The 20,304-nt window shown below is 45.1% G+C and overlaps 1 protein-coding gene across 1 annotated transcript; it reads right to left on the reverse strand.

Annotated features, from left to right (window-relative positions):
* Positions 1-1,992: 1,992 nt before the first annotated feature.
* On the reverse strand, positions 1,993-19,967 carry LOC129861546 (sodium- and chloride-dependent GABA transporter 2-like). Its single transcript, XM_055932900.1, has 15 exons — positions 19,766-19,967; positions 14,926-15,060; positions 13,196-13,336; positions 11,264-11,350; positions 8,640-8,649; positions 8,273-8,405; positions 6,827-6,961; positions 6,473-6,576; positions 3,896-4,020; positions 3,701-3,813; positions 3,038-3,175; positions 2,786-2,884; positions 2,573-2,698; positions 2,245-2,415; positions 1,993-2,052 (listed from the first exon to the last, which is right to left on the reverse strand). The coding sequence occupies exons 1-15, from the start codon at positions 19,950-19,952 to the stop codon at positions 1,993-1,995; spliced, it is 1,764 nt and encodes a 587-aa protein (XP_055788875.1). The 5' UTR covers positions 19,953-19,967.
* Between the last annotated feature and the right edge of the window lie 337 nt (positions 19,968-20,304).

The raw sequence follows: 20,304 nt of genomic DNA on the forward strand, positions 1-20,304 counted from the left end.
CAGTTTGTGGGCAGTTAGAATTTTTTTTTTACACAGTTGAGTAGCCTACAATGCTTATATGAAAATCCAAACTGGCACCAGATCTTTTGTAAATTGTCACTCATGTGAAAAGGGTTGCCGATCCCCTGGTATAGGCTATAAGAAGCCGCCCTTGTGGAACGGAACATACAGTGTACCATGCAGTGGCATTGTCTCGTGCACTTCCCACCAAGATTGTTGATCTGCATTCAGAGATGTTCCTTATAATGTGTGTGCCCGGGTAATTCTTGTATATGCCTGTCTGCATTATTCTCCAGGGAAGCAAAACATCTGGGTGCTCATTATGTACAAAAACAGGCCTACATCCACACTAGAGCTGAATAACTTAGCTATATTTAATGGCGTTTTGCCAGAAAGATAGATTTGTTAGAATATCTCATTTAATTCAGGAAGATGGAGAAGCAAGATAGATGGAGAGGTGGAAATGCATCATACCAAAGGCAGGTAGGCTCAGGTAGGGTTTAAGTATGTAGGCAGAGGATGATGATGAAGTAGGCCTAAAGTAAGATTTTTTAAAGGTTAACCCAACTAAATAATCATTCATGATTTACATTATCTCAATTATCATTCTGTCACTGCATGACAATCCACATTTGCTATGTAGCCTACAATTGTTATTGTTTTTTAGGCCAAAATTTGTGAAACTCTCTAAATAGCAAGTTGTTTAGTTGTGTTTACTTTGATACCAATAGGCCTACATGGCGTTAGAAGAAATAAAAGTGCACACTACAGATGGCTATATCAGTCCGCTAATACAGGACTGGTATAGGCCCAGTGTACTACTTTTGTCATTTTTTGAATAATATACAGTACCAGTAAAAAGTTTAGACACAGCTACTCATTCCGTGGTTTTTCTTTATTTTTACGATTATTCAACAGCGTAAAATAACAGTGACGACATCAGAACTATGAAATAACACATAGAGAATCAATATGCCGTCCGATTTGGTTTATGCTTAGTGGACAATCATATGTTTTTCAACAGGACAATGATCCAACACACCTCCTGGCTGTGTATAAGGGATATTTTACCAAGGACAGTGATGGAGTGCTGCATCAGATGACCTGGCCTCCAAAATCACCTGACCTCAACCCATTTGAGATGGTTTGGGAAGAGTTGGACCGCAGAGTGAAGGAAAAACAGCCAACAAGTGCTCAGCATATTTGGGAACTCCTTCAAGACTGTTGGAAAAGCTGTCCTCATGAAGCTGGTTGAGAGAATGCCAAGAGTGTGCAAAGCTGACATCAAGGCAAAGGGATGGCTTCTTTGAAGAATCTACAGTATGTTTTGATTTGTTTAATGCTTTTTAGGTTACTACATGATTCCATATGTGTTATATCATAGTTTTGATGTCTTCACTATAATTCTACAATTTAGAAAATAGTAAAACAAAGAAAAACCCTTGAATGAGTGGGTGTGTCTAAACTTTTGACTGGTAATGTATATTTTTTATTCAGGGGGTTCTGCAGCACCCTCAGTACGGTTGCGCTGGCAACAGTACTGTCACGTTCCTGACCTGTTTTCCTTTGTTTTGTATTCATTTTAGTTGGTCAGGGCGTGAGTTGGGTGGGTTTGTCTATGTTTTGTATTTCTATGTGGGGTTTTGTGTTCGGCCTGGTATGATTCTCAATTAGAGACAGGTGTGTATTGTTTGTCTCTAATTGAGAGTCATACAAAGGCAGCCAGGGTTTCACTGGTGTTTTGTGGGTGTTTGTTCCTGTGTCCTCACAGGACAGTTGAAGGTTAGTCACGTTTGTTGTTTTGTAGTTTGTAGTGTCTTGTTTGCTGTTTTTTCATTAAAAGATGGCTTATTTCCCTCAATCCGCATCTTGGTCCTATCCATGCTCCTTCTCGTCTAAGGGGGAGAACAACAATGACTGCCTTTACAAGTACATTATTACAGTTACAGGTCTTTTGTAATCCTTTACTTGTAACGGATTACATGTAATCCATTACACCCCAACCCTGATCCTGGGAAGGTCATCTGCTGGCCGACAGATCGCCTGGAGGCGCTGGGGAAGCAAAGAGGTATCAATATACGTACAATCAATTAGAAGCAAAAGTTTTCCTCAAAATCTAGCTCAGAATAGCTCAGAAACTCATAGACAAGCTTTATTGATCAAAATGTCATAATTCATTGGATTCATGCATTTAATGCAATACGAGTGCTAAATATTCAAGAGGAAATCTCAAATGCCACTGACTTGCCAGAATGTCCCTTGTCCTCGGTACAGTTTGTAGACCATGGTGATGGGAATGAGAGAGAGGGAGGACATAGCCAGGAACCAGCCCAGCCCGTAGGCCCACCACGGGTACACATAGGTGTTGTTGAACTTCAGAGGGCTGTACTTCAGCAGCGAGAACACAAAGGTTCCCTGGAAGAGGAAAAAGATGTCCCAAATATGTTGTTTTGTAATATCACTTGTCTTGTTTGATATTAAAAGCACCATGTTTTGAAAGCAACTGCATTGTGAAATGGTTTCCGTAAATGTAAGTCAAATAATGATGAAAATGCACTTGACTTAAACTCACTGTGCACATAGTAGGGGTGATGTATAGCCAACAGTACTTCACCAGAGAGGAGGGCCTGTAGCCAATCATATCCTCAATGTTGTCACAGAAACGTTCAGCACCTTGGACAGAGACATATATGGGGTTCTCATGAACAGTGTTCTTGTTGAACGGATAGTTGAAGGAACTAAAGGAAGAACTACTATTTACAAAATGCAATTTCCCCATTCTTACCATATATCCAATACTGAAAGACTGGCCTATGGAGAGGAGTAGCAGAGTGGCACCACTGCATACATAATGATCAAACAGCTGTATGATGTAGAGGACTCCCTGCAGAGAAATAGACATTCATTACAACTACTTTCAAACCTCGCTCCATGTTATCGATATGTGTTCTTACAGTATATCAGAGACCCATCTCTACCTGTTCACACAGCAGAAACTGTTTGAGAACATGTGTGACCTGTGTCTGGGACCTCTCACCTCTGTGACCATGATGAGCCCGACCAGGAAGCAGCAGCAGCAGATGAGCAGCAGCAGTAACTCCCTCCGTTGGCCCTTTCTGAGGACGTTGGGGTAGACATCCGTTACCGAGGTCATAAGGCTCTCAAGGCCGACAAACTGGGGAACATGACAGAAGAGAGAGAGGGCAGTGTACATGAGAGGGTCAGGTACATGGAAGAACACAGCAGGACACCCAGGTGGAGGGAGGGTAAGGTATATGGAAGAACACAGCAGGACACCCAGGTGAAGGGAGGGTAAGGTACAGGGAAGAACACAGCAGGACACCCAGGTGGAGGGAGGGTAAGGTACATGGAAGAACACAGCAGGACACCCAGGTGGAGGGAGGGTAAGGTACAGGGAAGAACACAGCAGGACACCCAGGTGGAGGGAGGGTAAGGTGCAGGGAAGAACACAGCAGGACACCCAGGTGGAGGGAGGTTAAGGTACAGGGAAGAACACAGCAGGACACCCAGGTGGAGGGAGGGTAAGATGCAGGGAAGAACACAGCAGGACACCCAGGTTGAGGGAGGGTAAGGTGCAGGGAAGAACTCAGCAGGACACCCAGGTTGAGGGAGGGTAAGGTGCAGGGAAGAACACAGCAGGATACCCAGGTGTAGGGTGTGGTGGGTGTTGAGCTCTAACCTGGCTGTCCAATCCTAACAGGATGATCATGGTGAAGAAACACACGGCCCAGAACTGAGGACAAGGGAGCAGGGACACTGCCTGCGGGTACACTATGAACACCAGGCCAGGACCTGCAGCAGAGCAGCAACAAAACGTTACAGAAATTACAGAATACTCTACGTGTACCTCCGTTACACTGCATTAGAGACTCACCTGACTCAGCTACCATAGAGATGTCCACACCCTGTTCTCCAGCCATATAACCCAGGATGGAAAAAATAGCAAAACCAGACAGGAAGCTGGTCCCACTGTTCAACAAGCACAGGTAGAAGGAGTCTCTGCAAGGCACAAAACAGTCTTCAACATACGGTGCATTTGGGAAGTATTCAGAGCCCTTGACTTCTTCAGCATTTTGTTATGTTACAGGCTTATTCTAAAATTAAATAAAACATGTTCCTCATCAATCTACACACAATCCCAAATAATGAAAAAGCAAAAAACAGGTTTTTATACATTTTTGCAAACAGAAATACCTTATTTACATAAGTATTCAGACCCTGCAATGAGACTCGAAATTGAGTTCAGTTGCATCCTGTTTCCATTGATCATCCTTGAGATATTTCTACAACTTGATTGGAGTCCACATGTGGTAAAATCTATTGTTTGGACATGATTTGAAAGGAACACATCTGTCTATGTAAGGTCCCACAGCTGATCGTGCATGTCAAAGCAAAAACCAAGCCATGAGGTTGAAGGGATTGTACGTAGAGCTCAGAGACAGGATTGTGTCGAGGCACAGATCTGGGGAAGGGTACCAAACAATTTCTGCAGCATGGAAGGGCCCCAAGAACACAGTGGCCTACATCATTCTTAAATGGAAGAAGTTTGGAACCGCTAACACTCTTTCTAGAGCTGGCCGCCCGGTCAAACTGAGCAATCGGGGGAGAAAGGTCTTGGTCAGGGATGTGACCAAGAACCCAATGGTCACTCTGACAGAGCTCCAGAGTTCCTCTGTGGAGGTGGGAGAACCTTCCAGAAGAACAACCATCTCAGCAGCACTCCACCAATGTTCGAATCACCAGACGGAAGCCACTCCTCAGTAAAAGGCACATGACAGCCCACTTGGAGTTTGCCAAAAGGCACCTAAAGGACAAGATGCTCTGGTCTGATGAAACCAAGTTTGAACTCTTTGGCCTGAATGCCAAGCATCACGTCTAGAGGAAACCTTGCACCATCCCTACGGTGAAGCATGGAAGTGCAGCTTCATGTTGTGGGGATGTTTTTCAGCGGCAAGTCCTAGGAGACTAATCATGATCGAGGGAAAGATGAACGGAACAAAGTACAGAGAGATCCTTGATGAAAACCTGCTTCAGAGTGCTCAGGACCTCAGACTGGGGCGAAGGTTCACCTTCCAACAGGACAACAACCCTAAGCACACTGCCAAGACACTGGAGGAGTGGCTTCGGGGCAAGTCTCTGAATGTCCTTTAGTGGCCCAGCCAGAGCTTGGACTTTAACCAGATTGAACATCTCTGGAGAGACCTGAAAATAGCTGTGCAGCGACACTCCCCATCCAACCTGAGCTTGAGAGGATCTGCAAAGGAGAATGGGAGAAACTCCCCAAATACTGTATATGTGTCCCAAGCTGGTGGCATCATATCCAAGAAGACTCAAGCCTATAATGGCTGCCAAAGGTGCTTCAACAAGAGTAAAATGTGTGAATACTTTTGTAAATGCACTATTTCATTTTTTTTTAAATTATATGTCAGTATGGGGTATTGTGTGTAGATTGACGAGGGATTTGTATTTTAATCCATTTTAGAATAACGCTATAAGGTAACAAAGTGTGGAAAAAGTCAAGGGGTCTAAATACTTTCCGAATGCACTGTATTAGTTCTCTATTCTCATTCATTTTAGGTTTGAATACTATTTCATATTCGGTCTCAATCCTCTTGTACACACTATTGTAATTGGTGGTCTAAAAAGATTAAAATTTAGGGGATTAACATTTAGCCCGAGGTAATGCCTTGTCAGGGCATGTCGTGCCATGACTCTTCTAGGCGTAGCTGAATGAGATAACTATGCATTTAAGGGATTGAATGTACTGCATCCGATCCATCCGAGCAAGCCAAGCCAGTGTGGGTTTCCCTTTCTAAGTGTTCCTCCATGCTTAACCAGGTGTTGTCACGTTCCTGACCTTGTTTTCCTTTTGTATAGTTGTGTTTAGTGGGTCAGGACGTGAGCTGGGTGGGCAGTCTGTGTTTGTTCTATGTTAAGTGTCAGGTTAAATTGACCTTGTATGGCTCTCAATCAGAGGCAGGTGTTTTACGTTTTCCTCTGATTGAGAACCATATATAGGGAGGTTGTTTCACATTGTTTGTTGTGGGTGGTTGTCTCCTGTGCCCGTATAATTTACCACACGGGACTGTATCGTTTGTTTGTAGTCGTGTACCTGTTCGTGCGTTCTTCGTTATATGTAAGTTCACATGTTTTAGGTCAGTCTACGTTCGTTTGTTGTTTTGTAATTTTCCAAGTGTTTTTCGTGTTCGTCTTTGACTTCAGTTAATAAATCATTATGTCAAATTACCACGCTGCATATTGGTCCTCTGATCCTTCTCGCCTCTCCTCGTCTGAGGAGGAGGAAGAAGTAGACAATCGTGACAGGTGTGCATTTTTTCCATCTTCAGACCAGTTAGCACCACGGAATGAGCAAACTATGCAAGATCTTCACTGTGACAAATGAATACTGTCTATTCTAAATCAAACCTATACCCTAAAACTGAAGACTCACTTGTAACAGTCGTTGTTGTATTTGTTGTAGCTTCCAAGAGAAGTCAGGTATCCCAGGCATATGGCGTAAGAAAAAAAAACCTGGGTTCCTGCATCCATCCAAACCTTATTGAACACAAATAAGAGTTCAACTCAAGTCATAAACGGAACATTCAATAATCAAAACAGAAATCAATTCCGGTAAGATGTGGTAAGATTGGAGAAGGACTTAGAGGGCAGGTTTCCTGGACACTGATTGAGCATACTCCTGAAGGATATGCAATGGAAAGGATCAATTTAAAATGTTTTTTAGTCCCAGCCGATGCTGTATCTGTGTCCGGGAAACTGGCTCATAAATTTACACTACACATAATACCTGTGGATCAGCAAGCCTTGTAGCATTGGGATACATGTAGTAGAACATGCCATCTATAGCTCCAGGTAGGGTCACTCCTCGGACGAATAGCACCAGTAGCATGACATAGGGGAAGGTTGCCGTGAAGCACGCTGCCTTGGAATAAATAGTACAGGTATAATACAGAACAACACATTATAGACATTACCGGTATTACGATAGCAACTAGCATATATTACCATAGCAACTAGCTGGTAACACCATACCAGCGAGCAGGTATTACCGTACCAACTAGCAGGTATTACCGTACAAACTAGCAGTTATTATCGTACCAACTAGCAGGTATTACCGTACCAGCTAGCAGGTATTACCGTACCAGCTAGCAGTTATTATCGTACCAACTAGCAGGTATTACCGTACCAACTAGCAGGTAATACCATACCAACTAGCAGGTATACCAAATAGCATGTATTACCATTGCAACTAGCATGTAATACCATACCAAGTAGGAGGAATTACCGTACCAACTAGCAAGTATTACCGTACCAACTAGCAGGTATTACCATGCCAACTAGCAGGTATTACCGTACCAACTAGCATGTATGGCCATACCAACTAGCATATATTACCAGACAAACTAGTATCTATTAAGATACCAATGTTGTGGAAATGCTTACACAGAAAAGACTGTCAATCTTAAATTAATCATTGTTTATTGTCAGCATGCTGGAGAGGTTCCAACAAACTTGATGCACCATAGTGAACATCAGTCAGGAGCTCTCACGGGGCAGTCCAGTTTAGTTCCCTTATATACTGGTTACAGACATGTTACATAGGCACAGTTCATAGGATTGGTTCCGGCAAGTGTCTGGCACCGTCTCATATCTTAACTTAAAGAACATCTTCTGGGCGTTCTGCCAAATAGTCTAAAGGAGGAGGTAATGACGCCCCCCATGTCTTTACCGGTCACAGGTAGGAAACAAGGATACTTTATGACACCAAAGACAAGATGCTCAAAGTAAAATTTCCTTCACACCATCTAGCAGGTATTACCATACCAACTAGCAACTATTGCCGTAACAACCATCAGGTTGATGTTTATTTTCGTGAGTCTTGTCCTGGAGGCAGAACTGAGTGATTTCACCTTAGATAAGCCAGCTGCAAAGTCAAAAAAGTCAAAGATTTAAGGTTAGGGTTAGCAGTGTGGTTAAGGTTAGGTTTGGTTTAAAATTTGATGACTTGTGGCTGTGCTTGCTAGTGTCCACTCTGTAGAGCTGCGTCCAGGACAAGATACATGATGAAAAACGCTAACCTGGTACCAACTATGAACCCATACATCTCACCAAGTAGGGTACAGCTACAGCAAATATTCCACCTCTGTGTTTTGTTGTTGTTGATTTTCTTCTTATTTTTACCTTTGATTTAAAGATTGATTGAGAATGGAATGATGCATGTGTTCAGTCTCACCTTTCCTGTAGACCTCACTCCTTTCCAGATACAGAAGTAGCAGATGGCCCAGGACAGCAGAAGGCACAGAGCCAGCTCCCATCTAATCCCTCCAAGTGATTCTATTCCATCCGATATCCGCAGCACTCGCCGCCTGTGAGGAGAAAAGGTAGACACTGCAAAACATTTTGTCACCAAAATAAAATGTATCTGATACAAATATATTGTAGCCTATTGTAATATATTGTATGCACTTAGAATAATTATTTCAAGTACCCTTACAGTACCCTTAAAAAAGAAAATAAGACTATCTGATTAATTTGAGGAAAGAATCTAATCATGAAAGATGTAATGGTTAAAAACACAGCATTATTAGAGATTTACTTACTGCCAAAACTCTACATGTAAAGGCAGTCAATGTTGTTCTCCTCCTCAAACGAGGAGGAGCATGGATAGGACCAAGATGCGGATTGAGGGAAATAAGCCATCTTTTAATGAAAACAGCAAACAAGACACTACAAAACTACAAAACAACAAACGTGACTAACCTTCAACCGTCCATGTGTGGACACAGGAACAAACACCCACAAAACCCCAGTGAAACCCTGGCTGCCTTAGTATGACTCTCAATTAGAGACAAACGATACACACCTGTCTCTAATTGAGAATCATACCAGGCCGAACACAAAAACCAACCTAGAAATACAAAACATAGACTACCCACCCAACACTCACGCCCTGACCAATAAAGACATACAAAACAAGAGAAAACAGGTCAGGAACGTGACAGAACCCCCCCCTTAAGGTGGGAACTCCGGGCGCACCAGCACAAAGTCTAGGGGAGGGTCTGGGTGGGCGTCTGTCCACGGTGGTGGCTCAGGCTGAGGACGAGGTCCCCACCCCACCATAATCAATCCCCGCTTCTTTATCCCCCTCCCAATGACCACCCTCCCACTAACACCACCTAAATGAAGGGGAAGCACCGGGATAAGGGGCGGCACCGGGATAAGGGGCGGCACCGGGATAAGGGGCGGCAGGTCCTGGCTGAGGGACTCCGGCAGGTCCTGGCTGAGGGACTCCGGCAGGTCCTGGCTGAGGGACTCCGGCAGGTCCTGGCTGAGGGACTCCGGCAGGTCCTGGCTGAGGGACTCCGGCAGGTCCTGGCTGAGGGACTCCGGCAGGTCCTGGCTGAGGGACTCCGGCAGGTCCTGGCTGAGGGACTCCGGCAGGTCCTGGCTGAGGGACTCCGGCAGGTCCTGGCTGAGGGACTCCGGCAGGTCCTGGCTGAGGGACTCCGGCAGGTCCGGGCTGAGGGACTCCGGCAGGTCCGGGCTGAGGGACTCCGGCAGGTCCGGGCTGAGGGACTCCGGCAGGTCCGGGCTGAGGGACTCCGGCAGGTCCGGGCTGAGGGACTCCGGCAGGTCCGGGCTGAGGGACTCCGGCAGGTCCGGGCTGGACGGCTCCGGCAGGTCCTGGCTGGACGGCTCCGGCAGGTCCTGGCTGGACGGCTCCGGCAGGTCCTGGCTGGACGGCTCCGGCAGGTCCTGGCTGGACGGCTCCGGCAGGTCCTGGCTGGACGGCTCCGGCTGGTCATGGCAGGACGGCTCCGGCTGGTCATGGCAGGACGGCTCTGGCTGGTCATGGCAGGACGGCTCTGGCTGGTCATGGCAGGACGGCTCTGGCTGACTGAGACGCACTATAGGCCTGGTGCGTGGTACCGGAACTGGAGGTACCGGGCTGAGGGCACGCACCTCAGGGCGAGTGCGGGGAACAGGAACTGGGCACACTGGACTCTCGTGGCGCACTCTAGGCCTGGTGCGTGGTACCGGAACTGGAGGTACCGGGCTGGAGACACGCACCATAGGGAGAGTGCGTGGAAGAGGAACAGGGCTCTGGAGATGCACTGGAAGCCTGGTGCGTGGTGTAGGCACTGGTGGTACTGAGCTGGGGTGGGAAGGTGGCGCCGGATATACCGGACCGTGAAGGAGGACACGTGCTCTTGAGCACCGAGCCTCCCCAACCTTACCAGGTTGAATGGTCCCCGTAACCCTGCCAGTGCGGCGAGGTGGAATAGCCCGCACTGGGCTATGCAGGCGAACCGGGGACACCACCTGCAAGGCTGGTACCATGTACGCCGGCCCGAGGAGACGTACTGGAGACCAGATACGTTGGGCCGGCTTCATGGCACTCGGCTCGATGCCCAACCTAGCCCTCCCAGTGCGGCAAGGTGGAATAGCCCGCACTGGGCTAAGCACGCGTACTGGGGACACCGTGCGCTTTACCGCATAACACGGTGTCTGACCAGTACGACGCCCTCTTACTCCACGGCAAGCCCGGGGAGTTGGCTCAGGTATCCAACCCGGCTTCGCCACACTCCCCTTTAGCCACCCCCCAAGAAATTTTGGGGTGAGCCTCTCGGGCTTCCAGCCTCTCCTATGTGCTGCCTCCTCATACCAGCGCTCCTGGGCTGTGGCTGCCTTCCTCTCCTCCCGAGAGCGGCGATTCTCTCCAACCTTAGCCCAGGGTCCTTCTCCGTTGAATATTTGTTCCCAACTCCATTCCTCTTCTCTCCATTGCTTTAGTTCCTTTTCTCTCTCCTCAATCCGCTTGGTCCTGTTGTGGTGGGTGTTTCTGTAAAGGCAGTCAATGTTGTTCTCCTCCTCAAACGAGGAGGAGCATGGATAGGACCAAGATGCGGATTGAGGGAAATAAGCCATCTTTTAATGAAAACAGCAAACAAGACACTACAAAACTACAAAACAACAAACGTGACTAACCTTCAACCGTCCATGTGTGGACACAGGAACAAACACCCACAAAACCCCAGTGAAACCCTGGCTGCCTTAGTATGACTCTCAATTAGAGACAAACGATACACACCTGTCTCTAATTGAGAATCATACCAGGCCGAACACAAAAACCAACCTAGAAATACAAAACATAGACTACCCACCCAACACTCACGCCCTGACCAATAAAGACATACAAAACAAGAGAAAACAGGTCAGGAACGTGACACTACAACTGAAGATGACGTATTCAGGAGGGGAACAGTCCAATTGCTGGTTACATTATTGGTACCAAATATGACACAAGCATCTGAAATACATTGAAGTCTATTTGTAGCAAGTTAAAAGTTGACAGCTTGGTACCAAATGTGAGGCAAGGATCTGAACTATATGGAAGCTTAGTTGAAGCAGGTTCTAACCTCCAAAAAAGGGGAGAGGGTGCTACTAAGCTAACATATGGAATTGTTTTTTAAGATGGTCATACCATGGATCATTTAGATATTTGATTTTGAATTGTATGAACCCCGTAGGTATGAAAAAATATATTTGAAAGTTATTTTATGAAATGTAGATTTTGGCCTTGAATAACATATTCATAAATGGCAAAACAGACAGTCAAAAACCGGTACCGGGTAACCTTCAGTTCGTGAGAATTTAATCTATCTCATTGAATATAGACAGTCCATGCATGCCCTCCGTAAGGCAATCAAACAGGCAACACGTAAGTACAGAGACAAAGTGGAGACGCAATTCAACGGGACGCACTGTATGTGTCATGGACTCCAGGCAATCACAGATTATAAAGGGAAAGCCAGCCAAATTGCTGACACCGACGTCTTACTCCCGGACAAGCTAAGCACCTTCTTCGCTCGAGGACGACCCGGGCCGCTCTCGAGGACTGTGAGCTCTCTTTCTCCACGGCCGAAGTGAATAAGACATTTAAGCGTGTTAAACCTCGCAAGGATGCCGGCCCAGACGACATCCCTAGCCGTGTCCTCAGAGCATGCACAGACCAACTGGCTTGAGTGTTTATGGACAATTTCAATCTCTCTCAATCCCAGTCTGCTGTCCCCACTTGCTTGAAGATGTCCACCATTGTGCCCAAGAGAGTGAAGGTAACTGGTGGGACTGATTAAAAACAATGACGCGACAGAGCAAGGAAGAAGCCATTGCTACAAACCGCCATAAAAAAGCCAGACTATGGTTTGCAACTGCACATGGGGACAAAGATTGTACATTTTGGGGAAATGTCTGATGAAACAAAAATAGAACTGTTTGACCATAATGACCATTGTTATGTTTGGAGGAAAAAGGGGGAGACTTGCAAGCCGAAGAACACCATCCCAACCGTGAAGCACGGGGGTGGCACTATCATGGTGTGTTTTTCTTTTGCTGCTCGAGGGACTGGTGCACTTCACAAATTAGATGGCATCATGAGGGTGGAAAATGATGTGGATATATTGAAGCAACATCTCAAGACATCAGTCAGGAAGTTGAAGCTTGGTCGCAAATGGGTCTCCCAAATGGACAATGACCCCAAGCATACTTTCAAAGTTGTGGCAAATTGGCTTAAGGACAACAAAGTCAAGGTATTGGAGTGGCCATCACAAAGCCATGACCTCAATCCAATATAAAATGTGTGGGCAGATCTGAAAAAGCGTTTGCGAGCAAGGAGGCCTACAAACCCGACTCAGTTACACCAGCTCTGTCAGGAGGAATGTGCCCAAATTCACCCAACTCATTGTGGGAAGCTACCTGAAATGTTTGACCCAAGTTAAGCAATTTGAAAGCAATGCTACCAAATACTAACTGAGTGTATGTAAACTTCTCACCCACAGGGAATGTGATGAAAGAAATAAAAGTTGAAATAAATAATTCTCTCTACTATTATTCTGACATTTCACATTCTGAAAATAAAGTGCTGATCCTAATGGACCTAAAACAGGGATTTTTTTACTAGGATTAAATATCAGGAATAGTGAAAAACTGAGTTTAAATGTATTTGGCTAAGGTGTATGTAAACTTCCGACTTCAACTGTAACTAAGCTATAGAGGTAGCAGCTCCTGAAGGGATTATTGTAACCCAGTAGCCTCCAATGTACTATTTGATAAAACTGCTACAAAGTTTCATTTCAGCGACCAATATTGTAAATACCTGTGTTCCAGTCATGATTACAGTTGGCCCATGGCAGGTCAACAGAGAAGGATGAAAACAGGTAGTGGAAAGCCCAGGCCAGGATCACAATGTAGGTCATACATCCATATATAGTGATCACCTGGGCGGCGTAGCCCAATCCTGATGAAGGCAAGAACAGAAGCATAGCAGCATGCTCATAAAACCTAAAAGGATATATTTTGGAAAATGAATGGGGCCCTATGTTTCTGCACATTCATTAAGATCACTCACCACTTGTTTGTTTTGCAGGACTCATATAGAAATGAATAAATGTGTCTCAGCACGGTTAAGGAACACCCTTCCTTGGGCTTATAAAGTGAAGTGTTGCCTTTAAAGAAGAACTGAAAGTTTTCATTGCAGTGTGATTTATTTTACTTCACCAACGTTACAACTTTACAATCTGATGTAGCTAGCATAATCTTTAGACCAGGCTAGACAACATCTGCATTAAGACATCTGACAGATAAGATATGTGTGAAGCGATGATAAAAGCTCACTCCGTGAGAGAGTTTGTCACAATAACAATGTACCCTTGTGCACAGAACTGTACAGAAGTGGGGGCTCCTTAGAGGAGGAAGGGGAGGACCATCCTCCTTAGTAAATTCCAATTTTTTGATTAGATCATACTAAATATATTCAAATGTCACCAAATAACTGATTGACACAATGTTTTGTAATGAACGTTTACAGTAGACTCAACAGCACTCAGTAGGGTTGCACCGTGGTGTAGCTGGAGAACAGCTAGTTTCCATCTTCCTCTTGTTACATTTATTTCAATACGAAACATAGGAGGCTTATGGTTCTCAACCCCTTCCATAGACTTACACAGTAATTATGACAACTTCTAGAGGACGTCCTCCAAACTATCAGCATGAACTGACATGTTGATCCACCCAAAGGATCAGAGAACGAATCTAGTAATGAAAACATAAGCTACAGCCAGCTAGCACTGCAGTGCATAACATGTGGTGAGCAGTTGACTTAAAGAGAGAGAAAGACAATATTTTAACAGTTTTAAACAAATTAATTCATTAAAAAATGAAGGAGAAGCAAGATAGAGAGATACAGAGAGAGAGAGATATATATTGTATTGTATTGTTTTCACTTTCACTTAGCTAGCGAATGCAGCTAGCTTGTTTAGCATACTCAAACATCCTGCTCAAACAGAGAGGGATGCTATGTTACCTAGTTGGCCGTGGCTTTCCAACATTGGAACTCTTCCAAGTAAAGGTATTATTTTGGTTTTATTAATTTATTGGACCGGGGCCCGCCTGTGTAACTGCTAAACTGCTTTCTGATTGTACATTGTACTTCATGACTGTAGCAGGTTAACTAACGCATCAGTTCTAGTAGTTCTAGTTGACTTTGAGGTGACAAAGATGTAGGCTGTGTGTAGCGGTTAGCATCATGATATGAAGGTTTTGCTTGTCACAGACAGTTAATGTGCAGTGCACTGAAGTCCAGAAGCAACCTCACGATGGCTATAGTTAAAATGTAACTATCATGTAGTAGCCTAAACCTATCGATGTTACATTGAACAGGGTGAATGGAATATGAATGACGAATGACAGTCATCCAATATGCTGTAATAGAAATAAGACCATGCTCATAAAACAATATTGTCCTCCCTCATATTAAACGACACCGAACATCACTGCTGTACAGCTATACTCAACACAGAGATCACTATGTAATTCAATGATCCTCACCTTCAAACAGCGGGCAGATCTTCCGCCAGCAGGTGATGCCCCCCTGGCTGGTGTACTGTCCAAGAGCCGTCTCCAAGATGAACAGAGGGATGCCACAGGTCACCAGGTACAGGATATATGGGATGAAGAAGGCACCTGCAGAACAGGCAGGAATCACAAAAAGTAGGCCTCTGTTCACTTTAACCATTAGTTGACTTTTGGGGGCCAGTGTGACAGGTTAGGTTTATTGGAAAGAATTCACCTACAATAGAGGCAGGCAGGAAACAGGAGACAAAGGGCTGTGAGACAGAGGCTTAATCCTAGACACATAAAGTGGGATGTACACGGAGTGTGCGGGGCAACAGACAACGAACAGCAGAGGGGCTAAGGATTTTAGAGATGGGTAAAGGGCCAATGAAATGTGGAGAAAGTTTACGGGACTCCACCCGGATGGGCAAGTCCTCAGTGGAAAGCCATACCCTCTGCCCAAACGTGGCGCAGGGGTCCGGTGGAGATCTGCCTGTCTACGATACCTGGATGTGGTCTTCAGAAGAGCAGCCCAGGCTCTCTTCCAGGTACAGCGACAGCGGGGGACCAACATCTGGGAAGAGGATATGCTGACTTCTTGCTCAGGGAAGAGCGGTGGCTGATATCCCAAAGGACACTCCAAGGTGGAGAGACCAGTGGCCGAGCAGGGAAGGGTGTTACAGGCATATTCCACCCACACAAGTATCTGGCTTCAGGTGGTGGGGTGGCGGAGACGAGGCAATGAAGAGCCGTCTCCAGGTTCTGATTGGCTTGCGTCGACTGGCCGTTAGATTAGGGGTGAAAACCAGAGTACAGAATGGCTGACGACCCAATGAGGGTACAGAACGCCTTCCAGAACCGGAACGAGAACCACGATCCATGGATTCGGAAAACGTGCTACACCATGTGCTGAACAGTCTTCTTGGCTGAGGGTAACTTGGGAAAGGGGAATGAAATGGGCGGCTTTAGAAAATCTATCCACCGTCAGGATTGTGGGGTTGCCATCACGTGTTGCGGTGAGCAACAGGGAGTAGTTGAAGAAGGCCAGCCAGAGCTTGCAGCAGAGTCTTATTTCGTGCACACACAGTGTATGTGGCGACGAATGCGGAGACATCAGGCATCATAGAAGCCCACCCAAAGCATTGTCAAATGAAAGTCAGGAACCAACAGGAGCCTGGATGTCGGGTCAGTCTTGAGGAATATGCCCAATCCGGGGAACGGGCAGAGTCCGGGACAAAAATCTACCCACTCCAACCAGTGCCTCCACTCCTCCAACTCCATCTTGACGGCGAGGAGTTCTCGATTTCCCACATCATAGTTCTTCTCAGCAGGGGTAAGACGATGGGAGAGAAAAGCGCAGGGGTGCAGCTTTTGGTCCTGGGCAGAACGCTGGGACAGGATGGTCCACACTCCGACATCCGAGACGTTGATCTCCACCACAAACTGACGGAAAGGGTCCAGATGGATTATGATGAGGGCTGCAGTGAATCGATATTTGAGGTTTGAGAATGCCCGGTAAACTGCTGGAGACCTCATGAATGGAACCTTGGGCGTGGTGAGTGCTGAGAGGGGGGATGCCAGGGTGCTGTAACCTGAAGCGGCGGTAGAAGTTAGCAAATCCCAGGAAACATTGCAGCTGCACTCCAGATGTAGTTTGAGGCCAATTCACCTTCACTCTCACCTTGTCTAGATCCATCTGTATATGTTCTACAGCGATGACTTATTCTAGGAAGGAGATGGTGGAGCGATGGAATTCCCATTTCTTCACTTTAATGAAAAGCTGGTTCTCCAGGAGGGACTGAAGGACCTGTCGGACGTGCTCTTGAGCTGAATGGGAAAAGACAAGGATGTCGTCGAGGTAGACAAACACGAACAGGTTCACATGTCCCAGAGCACATTGTTGACCACGGCCCGGAACACAGCGTTGGTCTGAATGGCATAACCAAGTACACATAGTGCCCGCTAACCGTGTTAAAAGCTGTCATCCACTCTTCTCCTTCCCGTATCCGAACCAGATGGTAGGCATTCCGAAGGTCCAACTAAGAGAAGATGGTCGCTCCCTGAAGAGGTTTGAAAGCCCAGGAGATGAGTGGTAGAGGGTAGCGTTTTTTAACCGTGATGTCATTAAGGCCCCAGTAGTTGATACACAGGCACATGGTTTTGTCCTTCATCTCCACAAAAAAGAACCCTGCGCCGGCGGGAGAGGCAGATGGACAAACACTCCCTGCAGCGAGAGAGGCCTCAATGTACTCCTCCATAGACTTGGTCTCCGGACCCGACAGGGACTAAAACTGCCCCTGAGGTGATGTAGTGCCCGGAAGAAGGTCAATGGTGCAACCGTAAGGTCGATGCAAAGGGAGAGACATAGTGTGGGCATTGTTGAAGTCCAGGTACTTCACGGGAATGGCTGAGGGATCCAAGACTTCTCCCAAGCCTGCAGGAAGATGTCCCGGGGAAGGCAGTGTGTAAGGTCCGTAAAGTTGGTATAGTCCCAAAATGTTTTGCTTGTCAGCAATGAAGTTTTCAAGATATGTAACTTTCAAAAAACATAAATCCTCCACATACAGTACCAGAATAAAAGTGAAGAATTCAAAATGATGAAATAACACATAAGGAATCACGTAGTAACCAAAAAGGTGTTAAACAAATCAAAATATGTTATATATTTGAGATTCTTAAAAGTAGCCACCCTTTGCCTTGATGACAGCTTTGCACACTCTTGGCATTCTCTCAACCAGCTTCATGAGGTAGTCACCTGGAATGCTTTTCAATTAACAGGAGTGCATTGTTAAAAGTTGATGTGTGGAATTTCTGTCCTTCTTAATGCGTTTGAGCCAATCAGTTGTGTTGTGAAAAGGTAGGGGTGGTATACAAAAGATAGCCCTGTTTGGTAAAAGACCAAGTCTATATTATCGCAAGAACAGGTGTCTTGTCAATGTAGAAAATAGTACAAATAAAGAAAGTCCCTGGAATGAGTCGGTGTGTCCAAACATTTGACTGGTACTATAAGTTAAAATATAATTTTATTTAACATTCTGGCTTGAGGAAGTCATGAGAGGAAACTTTCCTCATCCAAACGCTCCTTTCTGTCCCACGTAGAATTCAATGCAAGTCAATGTCGGGTTTCCAGGCAAGTGTCGATACTGATGGGATCGAAATGAAGGGAGCACTGCTCTTGGGTCAGCTTTCTCCATGTAAATCTTTCCTTAACATAATAAATTATTTCACAATTCTGAAGAGGGATCAGCTTCTAGTGATTTTTTTCCACCTAAGGCTGCAAATATTAAGGCGGCTTATTCATCATTGCGCACTATGGGCTTCACGTCATGGAAGACTACAAGAAGCAAATACAACTCAATTGATTGAACATGAAATGTATTTCAATATGTTTGAAATTGGCCTATAGCCTACTGTTTATATTTTAATGTAGTCATCTAGGTTTTCATTTGCAGCATCTTTTTATACGTCACTTGTTTGTATCAAAGAAATTGGCAATGTTGTATTTGTAGTCAACTTTGTTCTGAAGTTATTGCCGGTCAAAGAGATAATGATAAACCATGTTTCGCTATGTTTAGCGGAGATCTTCTGTTTATAAATTGATTCGGGAGGGCAACAAAACATCTATAACGTACTTAGCTGTTCTCAGTGGTGGAAAAAAGTACTTAATTGTCATACTTGAGTAAAAGTAAATATACTTTAATAGAAAATGACTAAAGTAAAAGTGAAAGTCTCCCAGTAAAATACCACTGTCATGTGTGCTCCCTCTCCGGCCTCTAGGTCACCAGGTTGCTCGTTCATGGTGTACAAACAGCGTTACGCGCATTTGTACCTTATGACACTCACCTGGACTCCATCACCACCTTGTTTACCTGCCCTTTATGTCACTCCCTTTGGTTTCTTCCCCAGTCGTCATTGTTTCTGTTTCATGTCTGTGCACTGTTTGTGTTTCTTGTTTTGTTCATGTATTTATTAGTTATTTATTATTTATTAAATGTATTCACTCCCTGAATTTGCTTTCCGACTCTCAGTGTACATCGTTACAACCGCTTGAGTAAAATACTAAAAGTATTTGATTTTTAAATATACATAAGTATCAAAAGTAAATGCAATTGCTAAAATATACTTAAGTATTCAAATTCTTTATTTTGAGCAATCCAGACGGCACCCTTGTCTTGTTTTTAAAATGTATGGACAGCCAGGCGCACACTCCAACACTCAGACATCATTTACAAACAAAACATGTGTTTAGTGAGTCTGCCAGATCATCAGTGATAGGGATGACCAAGGATGTCCTCTTGATAAGTGCTTGAAAGGACCATGTTCCTGTCCTGTCCAAAATGTAACCAGTACTTGTGGGTGTCAGGCAATTCATGTAATGAACTTAGTCTTATTAAGATGCTTTTGGGAAACCTTTCTGACTGAAGTGAAACATCTCAATTTCAGTTTAGATTAGTTTTATTGGTCCTGTGCAGTTGTAAATCAAGCAAATACAACTTATTTGAGAAATTGTAAATTGTGCAAGGGTTCCAGTATTAAACTGACCCATAAATATATTTTGGAAGTCCTAAAGAAGGTTTAGGATGTTCTAAAGAATATTAAAAGGAACCGAACTGAAAAGAGATCAAACTCCTCCATCATAAACAGAACACTCTTCTATGGCTGCGTTTACACAAGCACAATTCAGATCTTTTTAAGAGCTGATCTGATTGGTTAAAAGACCAATTAGTGAAAATTATGATCCGAATTGGGATGCCTGTGTAAACGCAGCCTCAGAGGTACACAAATGTATGCACATATTTCACCAACAAGCAAAGAGGAGACATTGTTGACTCACCCCCACCATTCTTGTAACAAAGATATGGAAACCTCCATATATTTCCAAGTCCAATAATAGCACCAGCCACAGTTAGAATGAACTCCATTTTACTATCCCACTGGCCACGCTCCTTGACCCTCTGTTGGGTGTAATGCACGGGCCCTGGGAGAGGCTCATGTCTGCCTACGGAGAGAGGAGCTGCCATCCTGCCAGTAAGAGAGGGTCCGGAGCCAAGAGCTGCGTGTGGAGTCTGTTGAGTTCCTGCCTCAAGATCAGTTGTTGGTGCAATGGTCTGCTCCTGTTAGAGCTTTCATGGATATCAGCACTGTCAAGATAGTGTGGTGGTAGCCTCGAGGTTAGAGAGGCGGAACGTTTCCAACCCCTGAGATGCCTGCTGTAAAATCTTTCAGCCAGAGGGTTACCGGCTTCAGTATCCAATATAATTCATACTGCCGTTGTGCCCTTGAGAAAGGCACATTACATCTAAATGGTGTTAACACCAGTGTGGGCTCTTGAACTCTCTCTTCAAAGTTCTTTTCAACTTTCCCTTACGGTAC

Source organism: Salvelinus fontinalis, chromosome 1 (genome assembly GCF_029448725.1).
Source record: "Salvelinus fontinalis isolate EN_2023a chromosome 1, ASM2944872v1, whole genome shotgun sequence".
NCBI lineage: Eukaryota > Metazoa > Chordata > Actinopteri > Salmoniformes > Salmonidae > Salvelinus > Salvelinus fontinalis.